Here is a 12330-nt window from a genome sequence, read left to right as displayed (position 1 = left end):
TTGACAGACGTCAAAACAACAAGAACGCTGACCAATACCTTTCTCTAGATCATTGGCCCAGACTCTTTAGTCATTTAAGGGTCTGTATGATTTAAAATTATGTTCATATGCGTTATTGACCAAGCTTAAGGTCAAGACGGCTGAATATTGGCCGAGTTCTTTTTTTGCGTTTTTATGGACCGAGAAAAAAAGATGGACGCAGACAAAGAACGAGGCTAATATCCAGCCAGCTTGAATGAACAAGGTTGGTCAAGAAAGCTAGAGTTTATAATCTCTCAGCTTGGTAAGTAAAGGATTTATTATATAGAAAAAAGATTTCGCTTTTATAAGAATCAAGAATGACTTGTTTATTTTGAGAGCCGAGAAAGACAGCCAACTGTGCTTGTAAAACAATAAACCCAAGAGGGCCGTTTAATTTTTTCTTTGTTTTGACTGTCTTCTGCCGCTTTCGGTGACTTCGTCGCCAGCATTGTCCAAAAGTTACTAACTTTGCAAGTCCGCTCCACGACCTTTTTTTCTTGCGCGGGATCAATACGGGAAATATAATTAATCCCGAGCGGGCAAGATGGGTAGCCAGTCATAACAAAGGATTCGCTTCATATTGCCCGCGTGTACTGCCAGCTATGTAATGAAATGACTTACAGAGCAACATATCCACCGACCAATATGAACTCAAGAATTTTTTAACAGTCAGTTCAACCAACGGATACAACGTCGCTGGGCATGGCAAATCTTTTCTGTTACTGCCAGCTATTTTGAAACTGGAAAGTTATGCTCTTTGCATGCATGTCATTCTAGTAGTACCGATTCAATAGAAGAAAAGTCCGTTTCAGAGTCAGGTCATGGTGTTTTATCTAACGTCTGATCTTTAGGGAGATCAGTGCGTCGAGCAAACCTTGTTTCCTCTTTTTTTCTTTTATTTCTTATATCACTTAGCATGCCGTTAAAAAAACGGCTCACAATATTAGTTTTATTCACATCTCAGAAAGAAAGCAAGGGCACAAATTTTTGTGTGAGTTTTAGGGGATTGGGACATCATTTACAGCCTTTAACATAAAAAACCATTCTTGATATTCATCAACTCACTCGTGTGACTGTTTTCGGCCTCACATGAAATGTAATCGTGTAACAAGTATGCGCCAAAAATACCTTTTACCTATTTCGAATTACAGTGCGACGTTTCCACGAGAACTTATTTTAGTAACAACTGCCTTTTAATTTTGGTGCCCAAAAACTTTACGTCAGTAAGCTCGTTCAGTGGGATTACTTTGCTTTATGTTTTGCAGAAAGGTGTCGGTGAGCAAGTTAAGAATGAAAGAAGAAGATGATTTTGTCCTAAAATAAGTAATGGATCCATGATCTTGACAACTTATAAATTGCTGGTTCTTTTATTTGGCCCCTCGTTCGATACCTTAAGTCAGTCTCCTAGATGTTCTCGTGCATGATGCATGCAATCGTTGGTGAACGACGAGACAGATCATGAGATTTATTTTGCGATACCGGTGCAGCGCTCAACCAACTAAGCTAACAAGCCGACTGGGAGCTGATTATTTGGACCAACATAACTACCAGCTCCCAGTTGGCTTGTTAGCTCAGTTGGTAGAGCGCTGCACCGTCCTGGTCATGGGTTCAAATCCCATACGGGACTGAATCTTTTTCATGCGTTATTTCAACTACTAGTTCAGTAGTGTTCATAACTGCGAGGATCGATTATATATTCGTAACTTCAAATCGGTTAGCGTCTTGTTGACTTTGATTGCCTCAGCAATAGATGTAGCACCGGCATCACTAATACGATTGCGAGTCAAATACAAATTGGTTAAAGTGTTGTTGACTTTGATTGCGTCAGCAGTAGATGTTTACCGGCATCATTAATACTGTTAAAAGACAAAATTGGCATCTAGCAAGAATTTTCACTATGGGTGTTTTTTTTGACTTATTGGAACGTTGAAAATGAACGGAAATAATATATTAGCACAAGCCACTCAATAAAAATTATAATAAGCCAGTTGATCTTTTCTTATTCCTTTTGGCGGTCTTATCTTACAGGTATAATTTAGAACGTTCGACACCTCTTTTACTTAGAGGTGGCTTTAGGTATAAACATGTAGTACTTTTCATCTTCCACACTGAATTCGTTAACAGATAATTTATACGGCTAGAAGGTAGCTCTTTTAGGGGCGGTCCCTTAGGTACGCCCTTTCTTCTCCGAATTTTCTGTTTATTCTGCCGATATGTAGCAGTCTTCAAGGACTATATATAGAAGATATCTCTTCAAGTATGATTTTAATTCTGTTGGTAAGTTTATTATAATTTTTATGTTGTCAATCTTTTTTTTTTCTTTTTGCCCGAACTTGAAGGTAAGACTAAGAAATTTGAGATAGAAAGTAATTTGGTAAAGCGTAACCATCGCGAAGGTATCTACTTAGTATGCGAACTTCGCTCTGCGTCGTTTAGCGTGATTCGCTAGTTAAGTGTAAAAACATGACGAAGGTTAGAGATTGACAGCTCAGTAAGTGACCTAAAGAGATTAGAGCTAGTCCCCGTTGTAATAACTTGAGTAGTAAGAGTGAATAAAGAAAGAGACAACAAAACAACGAGTGTTTGGAAATAACTTCTGACAACTCGATTGACACAAAAATTTAAATTGGTCTTGTTGACTTTGATTGCCTCAGCTAAAGATGTATAGTATCGGACCACCGGAATGACTAACACCATTGTCAAACAAATTCAAATTGGTCGGAGTTTTGTTGATTTTGATTGCCTGAGCAATAGATGTAGCACCGGCATAACTAATACCATTGTCATACAAATTCAAATTGATCAGATTCAAACCAGTTCCAAAAGACTTTGATAACTGCGAGTGAAATCACTTTTTTCTTCTCAAGACACATTCGACCATATGCAAGTACAACTGAGCTCTGTTTTCGGGGAGTGTGCCCTCAAACTCGTCTCATAAAATGCAAAGAGGTGCTGTGTTTAGAGGATTGGCAGCCATTCCCTTCAGGTTTTTATCTCACGACATCCATTTCGAGAGCTTGCTAGCTAGACCCGGCCTTCCTTTAAAGTACTTGGTGACAAATTCTTTTACATGGTTTTCAGTGAATCCTTCGATCTGAAGCAGCGTGTCAATAACATTTGCTGTTGCAGGTTTGTGGCATCTGGGGTGTACTCTTTCTTCAATTAATTCGGAAAAAATCGTAAATTTGCTGGATGATAACTCATCCAATCCATCCAATATCAATAAAATGCCAGACTGATTTTCTCGAATAAAGTGAAATAATTGTTGTTTGTTGTCTTTATCGATGTCTCGGCGGGGCAGTTGATCATGCATCTCGACATTTCAGCAACAACACTGCTTTGAAAGCTGATGAGCCGCAGCTCTGAGGCTCTTGCTTTTTTGTGGCTCAGTCGTAGGCGTACTTTTAACAATGGTTTGGTTTTCCCATACCAGGTTCTCCTTCAATCAACACTGATCTCTGCGCTGAAAAGTCTTCATACGGGTCTAGTATTGACGACATGTCAACAAATAGTCAGTGACTTCTCTCTTTTTTAGTTTCTTCTGACCACTTTGAGTCTTGTAAAAATATTGCCAAGAAAAAAATGAAACCCTTCACATCATGGAAACAGTGAGAGCCATCCCTCGCGAATATTTTACAGCTGGCGAATTCCGTTGATAAGCTCAGTTGGACCAAAACTACCCAATAGTAGCAAAATGAGTGTGAAATCTGATGAACGCGGCGTTGAAACTGTGTCATCTCTCTGTTATTCGGCACTGAATTTAAATAACTGAATAGGTATTACACCATTGCCAAACAAATTACAAGGACGATGCAAAAAGGTATCGGTGTATGATTCATGTTTACTGATCAAAAGCCATTTAGACTATGAATTCAGTCGAACTTACTCTGTTAATTTCTTTCAAGAGCTGAACTTCATACCAATGTTTCAGTTAAAACTGTGCTGTCTTTCGGACGACTGACCTCGATCTCTGCATTCTTCTGCTGAAGCCTTCAGGGAAACAAGCTTTCCTTCATCTCTTTCATTTCGTTCTCCATTCTAATAAGTGTCTCTCTCACTGAATCTTTGAATCTTCCAGTATGATTTAGGAAAAATTCTTCAAGTTATGCAGATGCCATCCTTTGATAGCTGAGGGCAGACGAAAACAGCTCATCAAATACAAATTTTCCAAGGTATTTACGGGTGAAATTTTAGAGGAAAATACTGATGCAATGTCTTGCTAACGACAGTTCGCTGACTCTTGGTTGGCAGGTATTCAATGCACAGTGGCTTCCACAGCCCACTCCAAATATTACAGTACAAGCAATTTTAGAACGACAATTGTAATAAAATTGTGATGACCAGTCGTAACCTGCGTATTGAGGGGGACGAAAGCACACCGCAGAGACTATTCTAAAGATTGTTTCAAATGAAAAACTGAATCTCCTTGAGATAGGATAATTTCTCTGTCACAAGACATCTTGACTACGGTTAAATATCCGGTTTATGAAGACGCAACGATAAGCACAATCAATTTAACTGTATAATTCAACTGACATTCATCCTTGCTTTCTACCAATGGGGCTGTCAAAGTTTACAGCTTTTCCTTCACTTCTTTCAGTTCGCTGTCCATCTTTACCCTTTCGCCGATCATTTTCTCAATAGACGCTTTCGTGATATCTGACGATAAATAATGTTAGAACTTTTAGTCTGAGTGAGAGTCACTTTATTCATTAAAATAAAAGTTAACTAAATAGATCATTTGCCCTTCCTCTATTGCTTGTTTTAATTATAGACAACATTCTACAAAGAACTTATGGCTCAGAACTTATGGTGTCTAATAATAAAACTCTGTCGTAAAGTGCATTCATTCACCTGACGTCATCAACACATATTTCCAGACCATCAACACTGACGAAGAATATGAGGCTCCAACGCGTATGCAAATACCAGCAGGAACCCGTCTGCCGACTGTGAACGAATGTGATGTACGAAACTTACTGTCGCATCAGAAACGAACCGCCTCGGGGCCTGATGAGTTTCCCTATTGGCTTTGGCGCGATTATTCTCACCATCTTGCACCTGTGATCACCAAAATTTTCAACTGCTCACTTAGGCATCAAACCGTTCCATCTCTGTGGAAACTAGCAAACGTCTCGCCCATCCCTAAGGAATCTCCTCTGACTGAATGCAATCAGCTTAGACCGATCTCATTAACCAACATCATAATGATAATTTTTGAGCGTCTCGTTTGCAAACAAGAAGTATCTCCCATCCTCAAGTCAGCGATTGGACCTGACCAATTCGCATATAAGAAGGGACACAACACAACTATGGCCCTTATTAAGTGCCAACATTTTTGGCTTGAGCGACTAGACCGAGATGCGGCTTTTGTAAGAGCCTTCTCATTCGACTTCAGTAAGGCCTTTGACTCAGTCTCCCATCACATTCTATTCAGCAAGTTGGCGTCGTATGACATCAATCCATACATTAAGAACTGGATAATAAGCTTCCTGTGTGATCGCCGACAGAGAGTAGTGATTGATGGAGTGGTTACCAGTTTTCTCAACGTCAATAGAAGGGTTCCCCTGGGAACTGTGCTTGGACCCTTATTGTTCTCTATCATGGTGAATGATATTAAACCGGTCAGCCCCCAAACCCTACTGATCAAATATGCTGATGATATCACAGCAAGTGTGCCTGTCAGAACTGGCTCTAATCTTACAGATTCATCACATTATGAAGTAGAAAATATCAAACGTTGGGCGGATAAAAACCTGATGACACTAAACATGAAGAAGACCTTTGAGATGGTTGTTAAAGGTAAAACGACAATGCCCCTTCCAGAGCCCGTAGACAGAATAACTAGAAAGAGCGAACTAAAGCTGCTAGGAGTTACTGTAAACGAAGATCCATGTAACTGGGACGTTCAATTTGAAAACATGCTTAGCAAAGCAAGTTCTAGACTGTACATCCTCAGAGTCTGCAAATACTACGGCTTCTCACTACAAGAACTTACACTGCTGTTTGACAGTCTAATTATGTCACTTTTCACTTACGCAATTGAGGTGTGGGCTTCTTCCCACTACAGTAAATATCTCTCTCATGTCGACAAGTTTTGTAAGAGAGCTTTACGTTATGGCTACACTAACAAATACACTCCCATAATGGATGTAATTAGAATGAAAGACAGGCTTCTTTGGGACGAGATAACCTCTGACAGCGCAAATCCATTACATGAACTTTTACCATCTCAGAGAGCTAGGAGCCTCAGGAAAAGAGGACATAATTACATCCTACCTCCAGTCAGAACCGAACGCTTTAAACGTTGCTTTTTCAATAGATGTCTTTTCGAATTTTTGTAGTTACCTAGTTTTGACAACGTATTTAAATATTACTATAAGGACCAATCATGCTTAGCTCATTTTAATCCGTAAATTTTATTGATAGTAGTTTTATATATTCTTACTTGTTTTAGCTAATTTTCTATTTATATTTCATTCTATTAATGATTCTATTGTATTTATATATTTATTGTAATTAGGAGGACCACAAGTTTATTAGTGTTTGTGCACTATCACGTGCTATCCTCAATAAATAAAGTCTTTCTTCTTCTGTATATACATAATAGATAGATATATGTAGGAAATTGTAAGTCCAGACGTTTTGTTTCTGGACGTGCTTCTTTAATAAAGATCTTTATTATTATTATTATTACTCGGAAAATAAATATTGATATCATTGGAGCCGATAGTCCATATAAGATATGAAACAACACTGTAATAACTAATTAACGAAAACAAAAGAACGCCTTCCCGCCCTCATTTTCACATCCTTTAATCATGAGAGAGATAAAAACGGTGGAGAAAACCAGAGGTCCGCCTGCAATGAAGTGGGACGAGCTTTTTACTCGGGAAATGTAAAATAACCACATACACCCTATCCTGCCCCTTTTCACTAAGACGACCCTCATTCAGCGATTTTACCACGTAGAATGAATACTCTACAATAAATTATGAGTGGAGGAAGGATTTTATTAGTTTATCCAACAATATGCAGGTCACATCTAACGGTCTAGGAAGTTAGATTCGTTATGTCCTTAACAAAAGTAAAACTAAAATTAGATAATAACCTCTCGGCCAAATGTGTATGACTGCTGTCAGAGAACTATCCAATTCGAGAAGTAGTCTCGAATTCCGTGCCATCCCATTCATCCCACACATCACCGAGTATCTTCATTTATATCCAGAGTAGAATGGTAGCCAGGGTGTACTCTTACAACAAGATACATTTCCAAAAAATGCTAAATTGGCCGACATCAAGCGATTAATGTGGTAATGGTCAAAAGATGTCTTATGTTCTCAAGTTCACGGAATCCCTGTTGTGAGTTCAGTTTATCTGTGACTAGCTCTTTCTAGTAACCAACCTTCATCTGTGCCTTTTTCCACTTTGGTTGTCAGGCTACTACGCGTCTCTTTAACCTCCTTCATTTCAATCTCTATCTTCTCAGTTGTGTGTCTGAGGTGGTGTCTCATCTTTTCTAGTGAATCTGGAAATGTAAGAAAGATAAGCGTAATTTCATAAGCACATTTACATCACAGATTAACCTATAGGTGTTGATAAAATAATGATACGTATATCGATAACCAGTTGATTCCGAATAGAACATATTCAGAATTATTTGCAGATAATTTCGCCAAATAATGATCATGAAAAATCAGGGTTGTATTTGAATATTCATGCCTGCTATTCCACAGCAACTCAAGTGCAAACTACAGATTTCGGTTGTTAGACGCAAATTCTCTAACACTCATAAAAGTTAAAAATTTTTTTCCAAACTCGGAGCTAAAAATTAAAACTTATGAAATATTTCGTCCGTATTTCGACCGGACTTCATCAGTCAATGATATGAATGTTAAAAAGATGAATTTTAAAAAGGTTTTTTAACGCCTCTTGGAGGTTAGAATTGTGTCATAGATAGCTGCTAATTCGTAACCATTGTCTCTGTTTAACGCCGGTTTCGTAAGTTTAATTTGAATAGCTTCTTTTATCCTGCGTTTGAAGGTGTTAACTTCGGTTGATAGTACTTTTGTCTTATTTGGGTCCACCGAGTGGCCCTCTAGGCGACAATGCTCGTGAACAGCTGATGAACTTCTTGATTGGTGTTCTTTCACTCTGATTTCCAGAGCGCGGGCCGTTTCGCCAACGTACTCCTTGTTACACTTCTCACAATGGATCTGGTACACAGTACCGCATTTCTTGAGATTGACAGTTGTGTCCTTGACACGTACCAATTGTGATCTTAAAGAATTGACGGGTTTATGAATAAGTGTAACATCGTGTGACTTGAACGCTCTTTGCAGGCGTTCCGAGATACCTTTGATGTATGGCGTTGATGCATAGATTTTCTTCTCGTTTTGAGGCTCTTCGGTATCTTCTGTTGTAGATTTTGGATGTGGTATTGTTAGCATCATCGTTGACTGATGAAGTCCGGTCGAAATACGGACGAAATATTTCATAAGTTTTAATTTTTAGCTCCGAGTTTGGAAAAAAAATTTTAACTTTTATTATGCTTCCGGAGCAGGAAATTAACGTTTTTGATTGTATCTCTAACACTCGTTTTTTGTCTCGTTGATTCTTCTTTAATCTCTTTTCTTCTCAAGTTGTTACAACGGGGACTAACTCCTATCTTATGAGAAAAGTGAGGGTCACTGTTTATAAAGTGCCACTACAGATGACACTACTAAGCTGTCAATCTTCTTGTATCGTCATCGTTCCATCTCAGCCAGCGAATCACGTTAGATTACGCATGACAGTTCCTGCTTACCAGGTATGCGCCTTCGAGTTATTTGCGCAGTTACAAAATCATTTTCTACCTTAAATTTCTCATTTAACAAGAATGCCAAATCAGTACAAGAGGAGTTGGACTGTCTAATATCTGAAGTGCTCAACTTATGGGCTCATATAAAAAGAAAACCTAAAGAGGAAGACCTGAGATCCGAAAATTCTCGACTTCGGGATATAATTATATCTTTGAAGGAAGAAAATAAAAAGTTAGTCCAAGAACGCGCTTCTTTAAGTTTTGCATTGCAAATCGTATCCAGAGAAGCAGCTACTCAATGCCGTTCAACGAATAACACCTTTAATGAACACACCATTGTCCAAAGTATGGATGAGTCAACACCTTGAGCTAACAAAGAACAATGCTTCATTGTGAAATCAAAGAAAAAGAGAAAGAAATCGAAAAACAAAGGAGCTTCCAACAACACCCTGACAGGAAAAGAATTCGAACCCGAAAAACAACCAAAAGAGCGCACAACCCTGCTCATAGGAGATTCGATGATCTCAAGAATACCTGGAAAAGATTTGGGAAAAGCAGTCGGCCATAGGGTTATAGTCAAGCCCTTCTCGGGCGCTACGACAACGACCATGAATCACTATCTCAAGCCAAATCTAGAACCTTCGCCCAACGAAGTGATTTTACACATTGGGACCAATGATCTTAAAACCAGGGAACCAAAGGCTATTGCGGAATCGATTGTGGATCTCGCGAGGCAGATCGAGGGCACCTGCGATACTATAGTCACGCTGTCGGAGCTTGTATGCAGAAAAGATAAGCTTGACCAGGCAGTGAAAACAGCCAACAAGCATCTAAAGAAGTTCTGCCATCAAAATGGATGGAAATTAATCCATCATGAGAACATATCTCATAGCGGACTCAACGAAGGTGGACTGCACTTAAATTTTAAAGGTAATGAGCAGTTTTATAATAATTTTAAATCGCACCTAGAATGAGATAATGTGTTTTCCGTCAATACCGTGCGGGACCGATTAAGCAACCAGAAAGCCGAAAATCTATCTCACTATTGCCTCCTTTGCGCGGTTTTAAAATGACATCACTCAATATTAATCAATTAACAACACATATAGACGAGCTAAGAATCCTATTAGCAGACAATGATATCGATATTGTTTCCATAAATGAAACGAAACTGAACGAGAGTATTCGAGATCATGAAGTTCATATTTCGGGATACGAAATAATTCGCCGCGATAGACTTACAAAATCCGGCGGAGGGGTATGCTTCTATGTAAAAACCTCAATCAACTTTACTGTACGAAATGACCTACATATGGATGCATTAGAAAATCTTTGCTTGGAAATCCATAAGCCAAATTCAAAACCTTTTGTGATTGTTACTTGGTACAAACCACCTGACTCTCCTATTGGCATTTTTTCACCTTTTGAATCCCTAATTGGAAAATTGGATAGTGAAAATGTAGAATATTTTGTACTGGGAGACATGAACTGTGATATGATCACTACTCGACATGACAATGATGTATCCAAATTAAGGAGTATTGCCGATGTCTACGGACTCGAGCAGCTCATCTCTGAACCGACGAGGATAACACCCACCTCTTCAACTCTAATTGATTTAATCTATACCAACTGCTCAGATAAGATCGTTTGTTCGGGAGTTTGTCGCATCGGGATAAGTGATCATAGCATGGTGTATGTATATAGAAAACTTGCCCAGAACGGAATGTCTAATGGACATAATTCTATTACATATAGAAATTTCCGAAATTTCGATCGTCAAAATTTTCGTTATGACATCCTATCTCAATATTGGGATAATGTATATGAGTCTTCCAACCCAAAAGTGATGTGGCAGCAATGGAAATGTACATTTCTAGCTATTGCTGACAAACATGCCCCACTGAAAACGATGCGTGTTCGTTCAAGGAGTTTTCCATGGATTACTTCTGAATTGAAAGACTCTATGCATGATAGGGACATATTAAAAATCAAAGCTAGCAAGAGAAATGATCCTAACGATTGGGCATTATTTAAGAAACAAAGAAATATAACCAATAAGCAAATACGCTCAGCTAAGCTAGTTTATTACCAAAATAGTTTTAATAAGCACACCAGCGACTCCCGAAAGACCTGGCAGACTATAAACGAGCTAACCTCTCGAAAATCTGGGAAAACGTCAGTGGCGTCACTAAAAGTGAACGGATTAACGATAACTAATCCGTTGGAGCTATCAAACGAATTCAATAACCCCTTTGCTAATATTGGTCCAAAACTTGCCAGTGAGATAAATTGCGATAGTGGTGGCTATCAAAGATATCTTACCGCTACAGATAAACGGTTTAAGCTCCAACCCACCAATCCAAATAAAGTGTTTTCACTTTTAAATAAACTAGACAAGTCAAAGGCAACGGGCCTTGAAAAAATATCTGCTAGGTTGGTCAGGGAATGTGCTGATCTTATTTGTGTACCGATATGTGATATTTTCAATCAATCTATTAACCAAGGGACGTTCCTAGATGACTGGAAATATGCAAGGGTTTCCCCTCTTTATAAACAGGGTGACCGCGGTGATGTAAACAATTACCGCCCAATATCGGTGATTCCAATAGTGGCGAAGGCGTTTGAAAGGATAGTTTAAAAAACCAGTCAGGTTTTCGTGCTAATCATTCAACTGTAACAGCTTTGTTGGAAGCGACAGATTCTTGGGCATATGATATTGATAACGGGAAAATCAATGGAGTGATTTTTCTGGATTTGAAGAAAGCTTTTGACACTGTTGATCATCAGATTCTTCTATTGAAACTAAACTATTATGGTATACATGGCAAATCTTTCAAATGGTTTCAGTCATATCTAGAAAACCGCACACAAAAATGCTCTCTGAACGGGTCGCTTTCCAATAGCTACTCACTGACATGCGGCGTCCCTCAAGGGACCATCCTCGGTCCATTATTGTTCTTATTATATATTAACGATCTTCCAAATTACTTATCAAATTGTAAACCAAGAATGTACGCTGACGACACGCACCTTACATATGCGGGCAGTAATCTTGAGAATGTTCAGTTTTGTCTAAATGAAGACCTAGAAAACGTTTTCAACTGGCTACAAGCAAACAAACTTACATTGAACATGACCAAAACCGAATTCATGCTAATAGGGTCGAGGCAGAGACTGAATACTCTCACAGCTTCACCAACAATTACAATGAACAATACTCAAGTGAGCCAGGTTACAGCTACGAAATCGCTTGGTGTAATAATAGACGATAAACTCGATTGGCATAGTCACATCGAAAAATTAACCAAAAAGATCGCTTCTGGCATCGGGGCCCTAAAGCGAATTAGGCACCTGATCCCAGCATCAACCTTACATCTCGTTTATCAAGCCTTGGTAAAACCTCACTTTGATTACTGTGACATTGTTTGGGGTAACTGTGGGAAAACGCTACAAGACAAACTGCAGAAATTGCAGAATAGAGCAGCCCGTGTGTTGACATTCCCTAA

At 38.8% G+C, this 12330-nt stretch overlaps 1 protein-coding gene and 1 pseudogene across 1 annotated transcript; one reads left to right on the top strand and one right to left on the bottom strand.

The window, feature by feature from the left end:
• Positions 1-7943: 7943 nt before the first annotated feature.
• LOC136277600 (uncharacterized) lies at positions 7944-8474 on the bottom strand. Its single transcript, XM_066159971.1, has one exon. It carries the CDS (start codon positions 8472-8474, stop codon positions 7944-7946), a length of 531 nt encoding a protein of 176 aa, XP_066016068.1.
• A 955-nt stretch (positions 8475-9429) lies between these two features.
• On the top strand, positions 9430-10671 carry LOC136277599 (uncharacterized; annotated as a pseudogene).
• The last annotated feature ends 1659 nt before the right edge of the window (positions 10672-12330 follow it).

This window comes from Pocillopora verrucosa, chromosome 13 (genome assembly GCF_036669915.1).
Source record: "Pocillopora verrucosa isolate sample1 chromosome 13, ASM3666991v2, whole genome shotgun sequence".
NCBI classification, from domain to species: Eukaryota; Metazoa; Cnidaria; class Anthozoa; order Scleractinia; family Pocilloporidae; genus Pocillopora; species Pocillopora verrucosa.
The sequence above is the reverse complement of the archived record's forward strand: the minus strand, read 5'-3'. Positions and strand labels throughout refer to the sequence as shown.